This window comes from Mustela putorius, unplaced genomic scaffold (assembly GCF_011764305.1).
Source record: "Mustela putorius furo isolate JIRA1106 unplaced genomic scaffold, ASM1176430v1.1 tig00537227_pilon_pilon_pilon, whole genome shotgun sequence".
Taxonomy (NCBI): Eukaryota; Metazoa; Chordata; class Mammalia; order Carnivora; family Mustelidae; genus Mustela; species Mustela putorius.
Window position 1 is genome coordinate 11,169,583 of NW_025422368.1, and position 16,484 is coordinate 11,186,066.

Sequence of the window (16,484 nt, forward strand, 5' to 3'; positions counted from 1 at the left end):
CCATGCTACAACATGGATAGATCTTGAGGACATTATGCTAAGTGAAATAAGCTAGTCACACACACACACACACACACACACACACAAATGCTGTATGATTCTATTTACATGTGGTACTAAGAGTAGTCAAAATCATAAAGACAGAAAGTGGAATGGTGCTTGCCAGGACCTGGGGGCTGTATTGAAAGAGGGGGTTGTTTAATGCACACAGAGGTTCAATTCTGTAAAATGAAAAGAGTTCTAGAGACTGGTTGCACAAGGTGAATGTATTGACCACTACTGAACTGCACACTTAAAAAATAGTTAAGATGATAAGTTTTGTTATATATATTTGATTACAATTTTTAAAAAAGTTAAGGCAAGAAGTCATGACTGCAATCAAATTAAAGATGTAAGCAAGATAGATTAACCAAAGGAACAGGATTTCTACCACAATCTGTTTGCCTACTTAGGTGAAATATATGCAGCGCTAGCACTGTATAGATTCAATATATTATTTCTACAAAGTTAGTACAATGCCAAACTTTAACCCCATCTGGAATAAACATCATACATAATAAATTAGTGAAATTTAAGTGTATAGTCAATATGGGCAAGAAATATTTTCATAAAACATCCTATGAAAGCATTAAAAATCCATTTTCTTTGCACATACATAGAAATAGCTAAATAGAGGAAATTATTTAAATATATGTAGAAGCACTGATGAGCAGGAAAAATTATCATTTTGGCTATGCTTTTTATAGCTTAGCAAATATTTTCCCTTCTCAGATTTCCTGTTTTGTACAGAGGAACTCTGCTGTTTTGAAAAACAATGCACCAAGGCCCTTGCAGTAGTCAAACTACTGTACTGCCAAAAAATAAGCATTTTCTGTTGCATTCCAGGGTGGTCCTATCCAACTTAACTGTACTTTCCTATTCTTTAGCACTAGTCACATCACAGTCTTTTCTAAGCATACACATGGGACCATTATTTTTTTCTTATCAGTACTTTTGAGCAATGCCAACTTCTTAGGCAATTTTCCCCAGTCACTAAGATGTGAATCAGTCAAAAAATTGAAGATGAACTCTGCAATTTTATCTCTGTTCAACAAAGCAATCAAAACTGGAAAATCAGAAAGAACTGTTGTGTCAGTAAGAATTTGGTTAAAACGAAACTCTATCTAGATTTCTTAAATCCAAATAAGTTACAAAACTCAGACTAAATTCTACTTGTTTCATAGTATGATGATCTGTTTGAGAAACAAAGTTTAGATAACAAGGAACAGAACATAGCAATCTTCTTTTCTGTGATCCTGGCAGAGAAAAACAATTGCAAGCCTGATAGTTAATGGCTAGCAAAAAATACATTGTATCTGAAGAGTGACTTTGTTAACTTGCATTTCTATTATTGGTTGAAGAAAGTATTTGTTGATAAGCAGATTGTAATTTTGTATATTCGTGAGTTCAAGTCCCTAAAAACAAAAGACCCAGTTTTCTACCTAGGGAACTATAATCTGGGGGTGGTAGAAAAGTAGTACAAAAGTGTAAAATTACCTTAGAGGAGGAAAATACACGTTCTTAAGAGCAGAAATGGGGAAGAATTTTTAATAATATCTGCTGTTATCTTACAAATTTATCCCAGTGAATCCTGAATAAATACTTAATTCAAGAACAAACGGCCACTCTAAAGTACAGCGGCAAACATAGTTTTCAGGGATAAAATTGACCCCAAAGGAGTATTCAAATCAGCTAACCTTCTCACTTTTAAGGTCTGTCTCTTTTTGGAATGAAGAGAAAGGAAAACTTGGTTTCTTAATGGACCCAACTGAAAAAAAGAAAAGTTAACAGTCTGAGATTAATTTAAAAGTGTGGGATATTTTGATGGGCGACCACCTATACATTAATCCTCATTTTAAAAAACGGGGAAAGGAGTGACCCTTTATATTGTATAGATTACCGGAAGAGTGAACCAAGAAAGATACTGTGCACATCTTTTTAAAATTGAAAATACATGTTCAGTAAAATGGTCATTTACATTTTTGAGCATCTTTTCGCTGAACCAGCGAACGGCGAAGTCGACAGGGTCGCTGGGGGGCAGGCAGCAAAGAGCAGGGCCAACCTGTGGGCTCTGCGGGGTCTCACGGGGGTAGGGACCGGAGAAGCGGCGGCAAGTGCCAGGGCAGGGACCCCCTGAGACAGCTGGGGAAGAGCTCCGGGGGTGGGGATGCATTCGCAAACCTCCGTGGAGCGCGCGGGGGAGGGGGGCGCGGGGGCGGCAGGGCCGCGCGAGGACGCGGTCGGCCTAGCTGGGCGGGGCGGCCGCGGGTCGCAGGCTGATGACGCGCCTCGGCCGGCGGAGGAGCTGCCACTTCCTGGAGGCGCCGGCCGGGGCCGCTCTCAGCATTTAGCGCCGGAGCCGGGAGCCCGCGGCCGCCGCCATGTCCCATCAGACCGGCATCCAAGGTAACGGCCCCCGGAGCGGCGCGCGGGGAAGGGGCTCCCGGGAGGCCCGGGGTGAGCCGGGCGGGCTGCGGGAGTAGCAGGGCTGGAGTCGGGCCTGGGGGAAGGGAGCCGATCTCGCGGGCGGGCGGGCCTCTGCGCCTCTCCGAGCTTTCTGGTCCCGGGCGCTCCCGGCCTGCGTCCCTCCCAGCCCGGCCCGGCCGCCGCCACGTTACAGACTGACCCGAAATTTCGCAGAAGCGAAGGAAATTGGTTTCCGAGGAGACCTGGGTGAAGGGGGCGTGCCTTCCACCGCCCCTGATGGTAGCCCAACTTTCCCCCTTTTTATCCGGCAGGGGAGACCTGGAACCGTGGAGCCGGCTGGGCTCCTCTTGCTGCAGAGAGACGGGCGAATTTGCCTTTCACTCTGTGAAGGAGGTTGTTAAAGATTTTGATTAAAAAGCGAACGATCTTGGAATCTTTTTCATTTCCAGTGAAGGTGCTTCCCAGACTCTTCCGCATTTTCTTCCAAAGTGGAAACAGGAATTTATGTTCTGAGAAATTCTGAGTACGGGGTGTTTTGATCTTTCTCTTAGGTACTTCCCCAGGGAACTGAAAAGTCTGGTCTTTGTGGCTCAGTCATCCCGTGAAGGCAGTTCAATGTGCAGTTATATCTGACCTCCATTATTTCCTGCTTTGAAAATGGGCAGTCTGGAAGCGCTCACCTCATCAGAATCAAATAATATATCCCGGGGTTACTCGCGATTACTTAACGAGTGCTAATATAAGCCCACGCTCTTCCTGTTAATAGACAACGAATCTTTTCCCCCGAAGAACATTTACTCATGTTCCTATGAGTCTTTGACCACCCTACCGCTCTCCCTGCACACACAAACACAACAAACTACTCTCAAACCTAAAAACACTGTTTTGTTTGTCCGAGTTAGTTTGACATTTAAATATGTTACTGATTTTCATGTTTGAGTCTTACAACGATCACTACTTAAATAGTGGTTCTTGTTCTTGTGTACAACCCAAGAGGGAAATCAGAATGAAATTGAAGCTTTAATAAGCACAGGAGGGTTATTAAATATGTATTTGCTTAGTGAACTGTAGCTTTTTGAGAAATACGAGTATTACCAGAAGTATAAGCTTGAATGTATTTTATTGATTTTCTCTTTAATCGGGATAAGATATCTGATACTTACTGTTGTTTTTAATGTGAAAATATAAAAATGAATTTCTTTATTATAATTTTGAAATTGGACTAGAAGAGAATGAAAGGTTTTCAACAATTTTCAACCAAGCAGTAGTGGTGTTTTTTAAAATTGTAATTTGTTCATTATTAGATTTGAATAACTTTAATATTTTCCTTTTTTTTTTTAAGATTTTATTTATTTATTTGACAGACAGATCATAAGTAGACAGAGAGGCAGGCGGAGAGGGAGGGGGAAGCAGGCTCCCTGCCGAGCAGGGAGCCAGATGCCAGGCTCAATCCCAGGACCCTGAGATCATGACCTGAGCCGAAGGCAGAGGCTTTAACCCAATGAGCCACCCAGACACCCCTAACTTTAATACTTTAATTCCCAGTATTATTTCTGCTTTGGAATTATCTAGCTAAAACAGAATTAATGTATTAATATACTTTTAAGCTATTTTAATTTGTTTCTTAGCTGTGTATAGTGTCCACTGTTAACATCTTCAAGTTTTACAGTTTAAATTACTGATAGAAAGGGGATGCTATGCTCTCAGGATTTTTTTTATATTACAATTCATTACTCCTTATTTAAGTAGCATTGGAAAGTATTAATCCGTGAGTATAAAACATGGGTTTACTTGTCTTTATCTTTTTCCACAGCAAGTGAGGATGTTAAAGATATCTTTGCCAGAGCAAGAAATGGAAAATACAGACTTCTAAAAATATCTATTGAAAATGGTTAGTTACACATTTTTAAATACTGTTTGTCCTTAGATTATTGAATGTTATATTTTTTAAATGCCTAAGACATTGTCAGGGATTGGAACTATTAATTAATGTGAAGCAAGTTCAGAGTTTGCCTTTAGATAAGGTGGATCCTGTACATTTGGTCATGTCCCATCGGCCGCTACCTACCCTCTGAATTCTGTACTTGACAGGGAAACAGAAAGATGCTTTTTTAGTGTGACATCTTCCTCTTTTACTTTTTGTCTCAGTTTCTGAACCACAATCCATTTCTAATGTTAATGCTTCCGTCTGGAATGGAAATCAGTAAACAGGTGATTCTCTCCCCATCTGCCCAAAAACATTACTTTAGAATTGTTACTCAGTAAAGTTAGTTTTGAAGTAGAAGCAAAGGATTTCAAGCTTCTGTCTTTTCCACTTGATTGCAGTTTGTGGTGAAGAAATGATTCCCCCTTTCTTGTTTTTGGGACAAAGTTCTAGGAATGTAACAAACCGTAAATTGATCCTTTCAAAATCATTCGGTACCAGGGAAATTGGGTGGGAGAATCTTTTAATTTGGCTGTATTTGAATTTGGACAATTAATATTCTCACAAATGAGTATCTTAAAATATTCCACTGGTCTAATTTCTTAAATACCTGGAGATAATTTTGCTTTGGAAGAATAACTTGTTCTTTTACAAACTGGAAGTAAACTTAATTTGCTTTTCATTTTCTACTTATATATTAAAAATACCAGAGTAGTTTGAAAAATATGCAGTTGTTGTAAATACATATTACCACACTTAATAGGAATAAACATATACTGTAAAGCAGCTTATTTTAGGAATATTGAACTAAATTTTAAAAGCCATCACTTCCTAACTGACTAGATAAGTGACTAAAATGGAAAAGTTTGTCTAACTAGGATCACTACAGAAGGAAAATCATATTCTTTCCTAAATCATTTTCTGATCTTTTTGTTTTAAGGAAAATTTTTAAATAAGGAAATTATAAAGAATAAATAAAACAACAAATACTTCCATCTCCTCTTAATAACTGCTAATGTTTTAGCATATTTGCTTCAGCTTTTTTTAGACTTAATATTTTTGTGATATAAGGGCGCCCCATTTAAAGTGTTTCACTTCCTGACCTCCTCTTCCTGAGGCAACTATATTAGGAATTTTCATTTCTGCAGTTCTTATATGTATCCCTAGATAGTGCTGTTTTGAGTTTTTAAGTTCATGTAAACTGATGTCTTATTCTGTGTCTTTTTTTCTCTAAACATTATTTTTGTAATTAGTTTTGACAGTTCACTATTTTTTTTTTAAAGATTTTATTTATTTATTTGACAGAGAGAGATCACAAGTAGGCAGAGAGGCAGGCAGAGAGAGAGGAGGAAGCAGGCTCCCTGCTGAGCAGAGAGCCTGATGTGGGACTTGATCCCAGGACCCTGAGATCATGACCTGAGCCGGAGGCAGAGGCTTAACCCACTGAGCCACCCAGGTGCCCCGACAGTTCACTATTTTTAAGTTTCACTTAATAATATATAATATAATAAGATATAATTCATCACATATTCTGTCATCATTCTCTTAGTGATGAACACTTTGGCTACTTGCAGCTTCTACTGTTCTCATATAATGCAGTGAACGTACGTGCAAAAGATTTTTTATGTGGAGAACATTCACAGTTTTACTTGATTCTGCCAAATGGCTGCACCAATTTATGCTTCTGGACAAAATGTTTTATTTGTAGCTTCATGGCCAAGTAAGCACTAAACATGGTTTTAATATTTCTTATTGCACACTTCAGTGTTTCAGGAATTCTGCCTTTGAACAATAACACATAATACATATTTTGTTGATAACTTACAGCATAAACATTTTGGAAGATAGACTATAATTACCTATTCTTCAACTGTCCAACTCAACTATTTTAAAATATGGATAAAATTTTATCATTTGTTTCTTGTGTTTTTTAACATTTTAACCATGCTAGTCATAAAATTTTCCTGTTTTTTTTTTTTCTTTAAGATTTTATTTATTTATTTGAAAGAGCAAGAGATCACAATTCGGTGGGGCGGTGGGGGTAGAGAGAGGGGCAGAAGGAGAAGCTGACTTCTCCCTGAGCAGGGAGGCTGGTGCAGTGCCCAGGAACCTGGGATCACAACCCGGCAGCCGTTGTCACACTCCAGGCAGCCGCTTAACTGTCTGAGCCATCCAGGTGCCCCCTACTTTAACTCCTTGATGTGAATAATAGTAATAGAGATAACTGTATTATTAGCTTATTCTTTTCTTCATTACCATTTGGCATTTAAAACATTTCATGTATCTTTTAAAAATTGTTCTTCATAGAGAAACTTGTGATTGGATCATGTAGTCAGCCCTCAGATTCCTGGGATAAGGATTATGATTCCTTTGTTTTACCCCTACTGGAGGACAAACAGCCGTGCTATATATTATTCAGGTTAGATTCTCAGAATGCCCAGGGATATGAATGGATATTCATTGCCTGGTCTCCAGATCATTCTCATGTAAGTAATTTCTTTTGTAACTTGTTTAACATTAAATGCTAGAATTTTTTTTTTTTTCCTGAAATATTCCTAGGCCAAGAGAAAGTTATGAAGCAATAGTTATTTCCCATAGAAGGGAATGATCATGAAGAAAATCCTTCTATTGGTAATGTGGAATCAGGAATAATGTACTTAGATTCAGAAGTCTTGCCTTTCAAATGAATAGAATTATTACTGATTTTAAATTTAAATATCTTTAGCAATTATATATAAATGACTATGCTCTGACATTAATACTTTGAATACTTCTGAGACCTAATTGAATATTATAGTAAATATTCTTAATAGCTACCATTCAAATGATAGGCATCCACGCAAATATTTCTTTTAAGAAAGTTAGCAGACTGCTTCAGAGTACTGGATTTGACGATTCAGTATTATAAAAATATTTCTATTGGTTGGCAGTTAGTTACCTTTAATAGTTTTCAACAGTTGCTATAAGATTCTTTAATAAGAGTTTATATGTAGTAGTTTTCATCTTTGTGTTCCTCATAGAATGGTATATGCCATACATGTGCCATGAACATTTGATTCTTAAACAGCTTAAGTAGTAACATCTGATCTATATTTGCAAGATCAGATGTTACTACTTAAGCTGTTTAAGAATGTAAAGTGTCAGTATCCAGGTTACTTCAAGTGATGTTTTGTTCCTCATATTATAAAGTAGTATTTTAAGTAGTTTTTTTTTTTAAATTCTTGAACTCATTGTATACTTTGAGAAGTGAGTAATTTTTAAAAATTTATTTTCCCACTTTTTGTAAAATACAACCTACTATAAATTGAAATCTACCTTAATAGATGAAGTTTTATGATGGCTATTTATACACATATACTTCAGCTTTATCACAGTTTGTTTATTGTGCTTGAAGATTTTAATACCTTTAGAAAGTACTTTCTCTTGTAGTAATAGTTTTCATCTATAAACTGCTAAGTAAACTTTCACAACTTACTAGGTTCGTCAGAAAATGTTGTATGCAGCAACAAGAGCAACTCTGAAAAAGGAGTTTGGAGGTGGCCACATTAAAGATGAAGTATTTGGAACAGTAAAGGTATAAAACTTATATTTTTATATATGTGGATTCTACATGTTGCAATTAAACGAATATAAGAACTCCTAGGAATGGGTAATTGATAGGAAATCAGACTAATGAATCTTTAAATATAAAAAGAAGAGAAAATATTACTGTATTTCATATGATAAGCAAGTTGACTAAAACATGTACTAATCCTTTTAAAATAGGTTGGAATATCTTTCGTTAGTCTTTAGGAACTACACTATACCTTAGAGATCATCTAGTTTAACCATTTAGTTCAACCTTTTCATTTTAAGGATAGGGAAACAGGCTCAGAACAATGAGAGACTCCTTGAAAGAGATGGTAATTTTTAGATATTTTTGAGATTTATTAGTTAAATTATGATTAAGAATTTGTTGCAAATTTATATGGTGGGGTATCTGGGTGGTTCAGGTCATGATCCCAGGGTCCTGGGATCAAGCCCCACCTCAGCTCCCTGCTCAGTGTGGACTCTGCTTCTCCCTCTCCCTTTGCTGCTTTCAAATCACAAAATTTCAATGAAAAAGTAGACTTTTTTTAGAATATTTTATTCTTTTAAATAAGAGCTACAGTCAGGGGCGCCTGACTGTAGCTCAGTGGGTTAAAGCCTCTGCCTTCGGCTCAGGGCATGATCCCAGGGTCCTGGGATCGAGCCCCACATCGGGCTCTCTGCTCCGCAGGGAGCCTGCTTCCTCCTCTCTTTCTGCCTGCCTCTCTGCCTACTTGTGATCTGTGTCTGTCAAATAAATAAAATAAATAAATAAATAAAATCTTTGAAAAAAAAAATCAAAAACCCTTAAAAAAAAAAAACTACAATCATTTTCTATGAGTAACTATAGAGAAATTATATAAATTATTATAATAAAGAATTCAGAATCTGAATGTGTTGATTATTGAATAGTTATAAGGCAGATTTCCCCAGAATGTTAATTACAATTGTCCTATAGACTTGAACATGACCAAGTTCATCATGTGACTGGCATCATCACCAACACACTCATACCCATTTAAGTTAGAAAACTTTAGGAAATGAGTAAATACTCCCCCTTAAGATTTTTTGAAGCCTATACAATAGAGAATTTTTGAAAAATAAGAAATAGTAAAATTCTTGATACTATTTTTTAATCAAAATATTTTCTGGGGTGCCTGGGTGGCTCAGTCATTGAGCATCTGCCTTTAGCTCGGTCATAATCCCTGGGTCTTGGGATCAAGCCCCACATCTGGCTCCCTGCTCAAGTGGGAAGCCTGCTTCTTCCTCTCCCATTCTCCCTGCTTGTGTACCCTCTCTCACTGTCTCTCTCTGTGTCAAATAAATAAATAAAATCTTCAAGAAAATTTTTTTCTGTTAAATTAATAATTTTGTTTTTCCTAGAGTGACTTCATGGAGATTTTCTAGGGAATAACTAGTAACAATGACTAGTAACAATCCATTCTAGGGAATAACTAGTAACAATCCATTTCTGTTTACAGGAAGATGTATCATTAAATGGTTATAAAAAGTACTTGGTGTCACAGTCTTCTCCTGCCCCCTTGACTGCAGCTGAGGAAGAATTACGGCAGATTAAAATTAATGAGGTAAATTACAGTTTTGATATTCTTGCAAGATTTTAAGTGTTTGAAAAGATATTTTTAATTATAGATATAGAGGTAACTAGAGAAGTAAGTCTGGTAGCTTGCATTTATTCTGTATAGTTTAGAGACAAGACTATGTGCTCAGTGTATTTTCAGGAAAAAAGTTAAAAGTAAATATTAAAATTTGTATGAATTTCATAAGTAGCTTTCTCCTATATTTGTGTGTTATCAGAATAGTTAATCTTCCTGTTGAAGTACAACTTTTTTTTAACTTTGTACTTCAAATACTAAATAAATGGGGAAAATGTGTGTTACCCATTTAGGGCAAAAAATTCTATCTAATGAAGTTGCTGAAGCAGGTTTGTTTTGTTATATTCTATTGTTTTATCATCTTATTTTGTTTGGTGACTAAAGAGAGTAAAATGTAAATCCTATGAGATAGTTAGTATTTCCAGAAGCTCTATAAATGAACTTCAATGGACACTACATGGATACGTATGTATATATGGGAGATGGTTTTTTGAGTACTTGTTTAGCTCAGTTACGTTAGAGTCAATAAATTTCATCCGTATTAGAGTTTATCATATTTCTAATGTGTTTACTGCAGCTCTTCTAGTTACAAGTTAGAATAACTACTATATTTTTACTGAAATTTTATAGGAAAGAACAAGTAGCAGAAATCACTATTCCCTAGTCTGAGTAACCAACTAGTAGGAATCAGTCTGGAAAGTGATTGAATATTATTTAATATTAACCTGATAGCAAGGATCTATCTTTATATTATTTTAACTCAAGTTATTTGAGTAAAGATTTTTATGTGATTTTTTTTTTAAGTTTGATAGTTTGTTTTATTCCTTGCAATCAGAACCCAGAGGATCGTATTGGGGTATGCATTTGCATATGTTTTATGATGTTTTCATTATCCAGTATCATTTATGCTGTAGAATCTCCATTCGTTTTTTTTTTTAAAGTAAAATTTCTATTTGACTTTCTGTTGCAACACTGCAAATGAGACCCTATACTAGCTATCATTTGAGTATACAAGTCTTAAAACATGTGCATTGAAAGCTTTCTTGAAGTACTCTTCTAGTAATGAAAGCTCAAAGTCTGGAACTTCTGCAGTAGTATAATTTGTTGAACTGTGTTGTGTCTTTGTATACTGTTCGTACTCCTTTCGATTCAATGCATGGTGTTTGTGTTGCATTTTGTCTAACAGAACAAAGTAAAGTTTGGTACATATTGTATAGATACCACACTGTTCATAAATTTTATCAAGTAAAATTTTGTAATTAAAGGTGTAATCTGAGGACACTTGCAGGAACTTACATAGTTCATTGCAAATGTGCCAAACCAAACATAGAAACAACCTCCCCTCAAAGCCCCACTAACACTGCATACTCACTCAAGTGTTCACTCCCAACATTTCATAAAGATGTGTCATGCACTCTGCATGTTGACAGAATGCTAGCAGACAGGAACAAATGTGAAAAATTACTTGGCTTTTTAAGTTCATAGTATTTAAAGTGTTAATTTTACTTATATTAAAATGGATAGGGTGGAATGGCACTTGATAGAGACTGGGTTTTCTTATCTTTGCTGTATGACTGCTAAATGCTAAAACTTCATTAAATTAAATTTGTCATACTTAGGTACAGACTGACGTGGGTGTGGACACTAAGCATCAGACACTACAAGGAGTAGCATTTCCCATTTCTCGAGAAGCTTTTCAGGCTTTGGAACAATTAAGTAACAGACAGCTCAACTATGTGCAATTGGTAAGAGATACGTGGTGATTATTATGAAATGGCTGCTGTTGCTGGTGACTCATGGCTTATACAGGGTTTATTTTTAATGGATTTAAAATTGTGTCCTGATTTTTTAAATTAATTTTCTTAAAAATATGCGACAATGTGTTCATTATGAAAAGTCAATCCTATGTAAGTTTCCCAGGTTTTTTTTTTTTTAATTATAAATTTGAAATTGCTGTGTATCTGTTTTAATGAATGTATTTCTTATTGACAGGAAATAGATATAAAAAATGAGATTATAATTTTGGCCAACACAACAAATACGGAACTAAAAGATTTGCCAAAGAGGATTCCCAAGGATTCAGCACGTTACCATTTCTTCCTGTATAAACATTCCCATGAAGGCGACTATTTGGAGTCCATAGGTATATAATATATTGTCTTACCATGTTTTTTTCAGTTGGCTTACTGATTTTTTAGCACTGTATTATCACTTCTTGCTCAGAGGACTTACAGTTCTGTGAGGCTTAGTATTTGCTTTAATTGATGTATTGCTAATTGTATTTACTATTTTAACTTACAGTTTTTATTTATTCGATGCCTGGATACACATGCAGTATAAGAGAACGGATGCTGTATTCTAGCTGCAAGAGCCCTCTGCTAGAAATTGTAGAAAGACAACTACAAATGGATGTCATTAGAAAGGTAAAATTACCTATCTATTTTTAAATTTCAGGTTTTCTTTGATCTTTATTGTCTTTTCCATGTAGTTTGTGATGTATTATGATTTATTAATGGATGTATTTTTTTCCTTGTTCTCATCATAAATCGTTAGGGTCTTCTCTAAGTTCTTGAGGGTGATCTGTTATTTCTCCAGTATCCTTATAGGTCTGTACTCTCTAATATGTAGCCATAAGCAACTATGGCTACTTAAATTTAAATTAAAATTAAGTAAAATTTAAAATTCAGTTTCTTAATCACAATAGCCACATTTCAGGTGTTCATTAGCTACTTGTGGCTAGTGGCTACTGTCTGTATTGGACAGTGCAGAATTTAGAGAACATTTCCATATTGCAGCAAGTTCTGTTGGACAGTGCTGCTAGTGCTACATACTTGTGATTGTCTCAACAGTTGCTATGAATAAGGAACTGCAGTCTCCATTTATAACTGAATCATGGATGGATGAGAATCTAGTTGTTGAGAAAGGAGGGAATGGGCATAAACATTTGAATTTGGGGAGCTATGCTACTGATTTTATTAAATTTATTTTCTTAAATGCAAATGAGGCATGGGGAAAGATACAGTTTATTCTTGAGCCTTCAGCTCATTAAAACACAGGTCCCTGGGGCGCCTGGGTGGCTCAGTGGGTTAAGCCACTGCCTTCGGCTCAGGTCATGATCTCAGGGTCCTGGGATCGAGTCCCGCATCGGGCTCTCTGCTCAGCAGGGGCCTGCTTCCTTCCCTTCCCCTCTCTCTGCCTGCCTCTCTGCCTGCTGTGATCTCTCTCTGTCAAATAAATAAATAAAATCTTTAAAAAAAAAAACACAGGTCCCTAAAACTACCAATATATTAGGTACTGAACCCTTCAAGCTTTTTAAGTTTAAGGTTAGCAAGGATTGGCTGACTTTTTCTACTAGAAGACCTGATAGAAATTATTCTAGGCTTCACTATGCCACATATGGTCTTTGTTACATATTCTTGTTTATTTTATTATTTTATGTTTATATCCCTTTAAAAATGTAAAACACATTCTAAATTCAGGCCAGATTTGGCCCTGTTTAGATTTCAAGTGACTCAAGTAACAAAGGGGCCGATGAGTAAGGTTTCTTGATTATGTATACTGTACCAAAGCAGAACAACCTGAGAATATAGTGGTAGCTTCTTATACATTAGTTAAATAGGAGAAGAAAGAGGGAACCAGTTAGCAAATTATTATTGCTGATTATGTATTCAACTAGTGCACCCCCCCAAAGGTGAAAGTGAAACTATTTACATATGGTCCTTGATACTCTCTTCTCTTGCTAGAATGGGTATTATGTATGTATTTGTGAGCTTTCACACCTGAAAACTGGCTCCTTGCTTGTATTCAGTTTTGAATATTGTCTTTTTCATATAGGATCACACCTGACTGATTCCATCTCTTACAGATTGAAATAGACAATGGGGATGAGTTGACAGCAGACTTCCTTTATGAAGAAGTACACCCAAAGCAGCATGCACATAAGCAGAGTTTTGCTAAACCGAAAGGTCCTGCAGGAAAAAGAGGAATTCGAAGACTTATTAGGGGTCCCGCTGAAAGTGAAGCCACTGCTGATTAAAATCATTATATTAAGCATTACAACACTAGTTTTTTAAAAGTCCAGCTTTTAGTATGGGAGAACTGAAATCATTCCATGTTGATACATTGTAGGGAAAAAATTGTACTTTTTGAAAAATAGCACTTTTCACTTCTGTGTGTTTTTAAAATTAAGGTTATAGAAGACTCATGATTTCTATTTTTGAGTTAATGCTAGAAAAGGGTTCGACATAGTGATGTTTAATTTTGTCACAATGTTTTCACAGAGTAATAATGATTCCATACTTTACACATTTCTTAAAATTTTATACAGTTGGGCCAATTCCAGAAAGTCTAACGACTCAAAGTAAGATACACTCCTTCCTACTATTTAGTGAGACATCAAGTTTTTTTCTTGAAGGGAGAAAGACCTTAAAATATTCATGCTACTTAATGAATATGTTAAGGACCAGGTTGGATTATTTTCTCAGTTGAGAACTTAATGTGCCTAGGTAAAGATGAGAAGTTGCTGACTCTGAGAAGAAGTTCTTAGCTCTCAGGTGATGGGATCATGTCTGCAACTTTTAGATTCAGTGCTTTATTGCAGCAGTCTTTTCTATTTGACTTTTTTGTTTTTTTTAACTGGCATTAGAATTTCAGAAGATCACTTCATTCTGAATCCTTAAAGGTACCAGATACTTTCTATACTGCAGGATTTCTGATGACACTGAAAGACATTTAAACAGCTTTAGTAAATTCTCTTTCTAGTGCTTTGAAGTTTTCTTTTCAGAAGTAAGTAATTTCATTTTAAGTAGTTTGAGGCTAAATACTTATGTTCAGATTGAATATTAAATTAACATCATTAAAAAGAAAACAAAACTAAGGTCAACAATGTTGAAAAGCCTTAAACATCAAGATTGATTTTTCTGCAGAATCCCAGAACTATATATTAATAGGCAAATTGTGTTCTTTATTATTTTTGAGGAAATACTCAGATTTAATAAAATTATCTGAAAGTCCTAATACTTATAAGCCTAATATAAATTAAATACTTAAGAAACTTTTTCAATTTATATCTTATTTCAAAACACATTTAACTGTTTAAAGCTTTGCATTTTCAGTTACGACCTACATAAATTGAGCCTTTTTTTTTGGATACTTGAAATAGGGAAGAAGATAGAACACTTGGTCATGTTAAATCTGATAAACCTGCTGCAAGAGCCATAACTTTGAGAGTTTTCTAAATGAACTGTGGGGATCCAGAATTTAGAATTTCTTGATCTAAAAACTTTATGCTGCATAAAACATTAGAAATGCACATTTCATAGTATAAAATATGAAACACATTTTTATACCTTATTATCTAAGGTACTATATGCACCTTTCAAAAATTCAATGTGTGTTCAAGTAAAGCATATTAGAATAATGGGTTGACAGGATTTTTTTTTCTAGAGTTAAGAGTATTTGTGTGGGGTTTTGTTTGTTTACAAATAATCAGACTATAATATTTAAACATGCAAAGTAATTGGCAGTAATGTTGCACTTGTTTACTAAAGATACACTTTAAGCCGTTCCATGGGTGCCCACATAGACACACATACACACAAATTACTGCAGTGAGAATCCTAGAGCTGTGTTGCAGACAATAGCTGAAGCCTGTATTTTCAATCTGAAAGAATGTAAAACCTGTCATGAAGGTATAAAATAATTTGGTGGCGAATGTTTTTCTGTACCATTCATGTGCAATTATAGTCTAAATTCTACTACACTACATGAAAGTAAATGGACATTCCAGAATATAGATGTGATTATATAGTCTTAAAACTAATTATTATTAAACCAAGATTGCTGAAAATCAGTGATGCATTTGTTATAGAGTATAACTCATTGTTTACAATATGTTTTAGGTGACATCATCATAACAATAGAAGGTGATCAAAGTATTCCAGGTAAATTTATATAGCAGTGAAGAATTACATGCCTTCTGTGGACATTTTATAAGTGCATTTTATATTGCAATAAATTTTTTTCTCTTTAAATTGTGTTTTAAGTTGTTTTCTAGCATAAGGTTTTTTGAATGTTTGGATAATTCTGCATAATGCAATATCTGGTAATGGGCTAGAAATCTCATTGATGTATGCATTTGCTAATTCCCCTATCTAAATCAAGGATTTTAAATATTTTGCAACCTAGGCAAGTTGTGCTTCATTTAGATTAGAACTTCCCTACTGCTGCAGCAATAATGAAAATGCCATGAGTTCTACCGTTACTACTGTGATAAAAGCCCCCCTGTACAATAGGATGACCAACAAACTTGAGGCTATACTCTTCAGATACTTGCACTCATCCGACAGATACTGAATGCACTCTCGTGTAGGATTCACTACCAGACTGATCTTTTGCTAAGCCTAAATTACAAAAGATGGGGAGTAGTCCTTGAAAGTGCTTATTTTAGAAACTTAACTAGAGTTAAAAGTTCTTTAAATTACTTCTATTCAGAACTATAATGTGCCTGAGACACATATTGTAGTTTGGTATATATCCTTTGCATACGTGGCCATACATTATAAGGATGAGTTTCTTTTTTCTTTTAATTTTTAAAAAAATTTTATTTATTTGACACAGAGATCACAAGTAGGCAGAAAGGCAAGGGGTGGGGGGGGAAGCAGGCTCCCTGCTGAGCAGAGCCGGATGCCTGGCTTGATTCCAGGACCCTGAGATCATGACCTAAGAGGAAGGCAGAGGCTTTACCCACTGAGCCACCCAGGCGCCCAGAGAGGTTCTTTTTAATAAAAAGTATAGGCTCTGGGGCTTTATATACAGAGATTTTGATAAAATGATGGACCCTATTTTGTCATTTATTTCATAAATGAGTCATGTGTTGCCATGACTGGGTACAGCTTGCCTTATGATACCAATTA

The 16,484-nt window shown here is 35.7% G+C and overlaps 1 protein-coding gene across 1 annotated transcript; it reads left to right on the forward strand.

Annotated features, from left to right (window-relative positions):
- The first annotated feature begins 2,308 nt into the window (after positions 1-2,308).
- Positions 2,309-15,602, forward strand: TWF1 (twinfilin actin binding protein 1). Its single transcript, XM_004765571.3, has 9 exons — positions 2,309-2,445; positions 4,280-4,357; positions 6,698-6,876; positions 7,869-7,964; positions 9,439-9,543; positions 11,190-11,315; positions 11,563-11,713; positions 11,872-11,993; positions 13,436-15,602. Exons 1-9 carry the CDS (start codon positions 2,421-2,423, stop codon positions 13,604-13,606), a joined length of 1,053 nt encoding a protein of 350 aa, XP_004765628.1. The 5' UTR covers positions 2,309-2,420; the 3' UTR covers positions 13,607-15,602.
- Positions 15,603-16,484: the final 882 nt, after the last annotated feature.

What these genes read in the sequence shown, in the direction of transcription:
- TWF1 (XM_004765571.3), top strand. Translation starts at nt 2,421, where the DNA reads ATGTCCCATCAGACCGGCATCCAAG. An exon ending in AAGTATTTGGAACAGTAAAG is followed by an intron (nt 7,965 to 9,438) that starts GTATAAAACTTA and finishes TTCTGTTTACAG; the next exon opens with GAAGATGTATCATTAAATGG. An exon ending in AGCTCAACTATGTGCAATTG is followed by an intron (nt 11,316 to 11,562) that starts GTAAGAGATACG and finishes TCTTATTGACAG; the next exon opens with GAAATAGATATAAAAAATGA.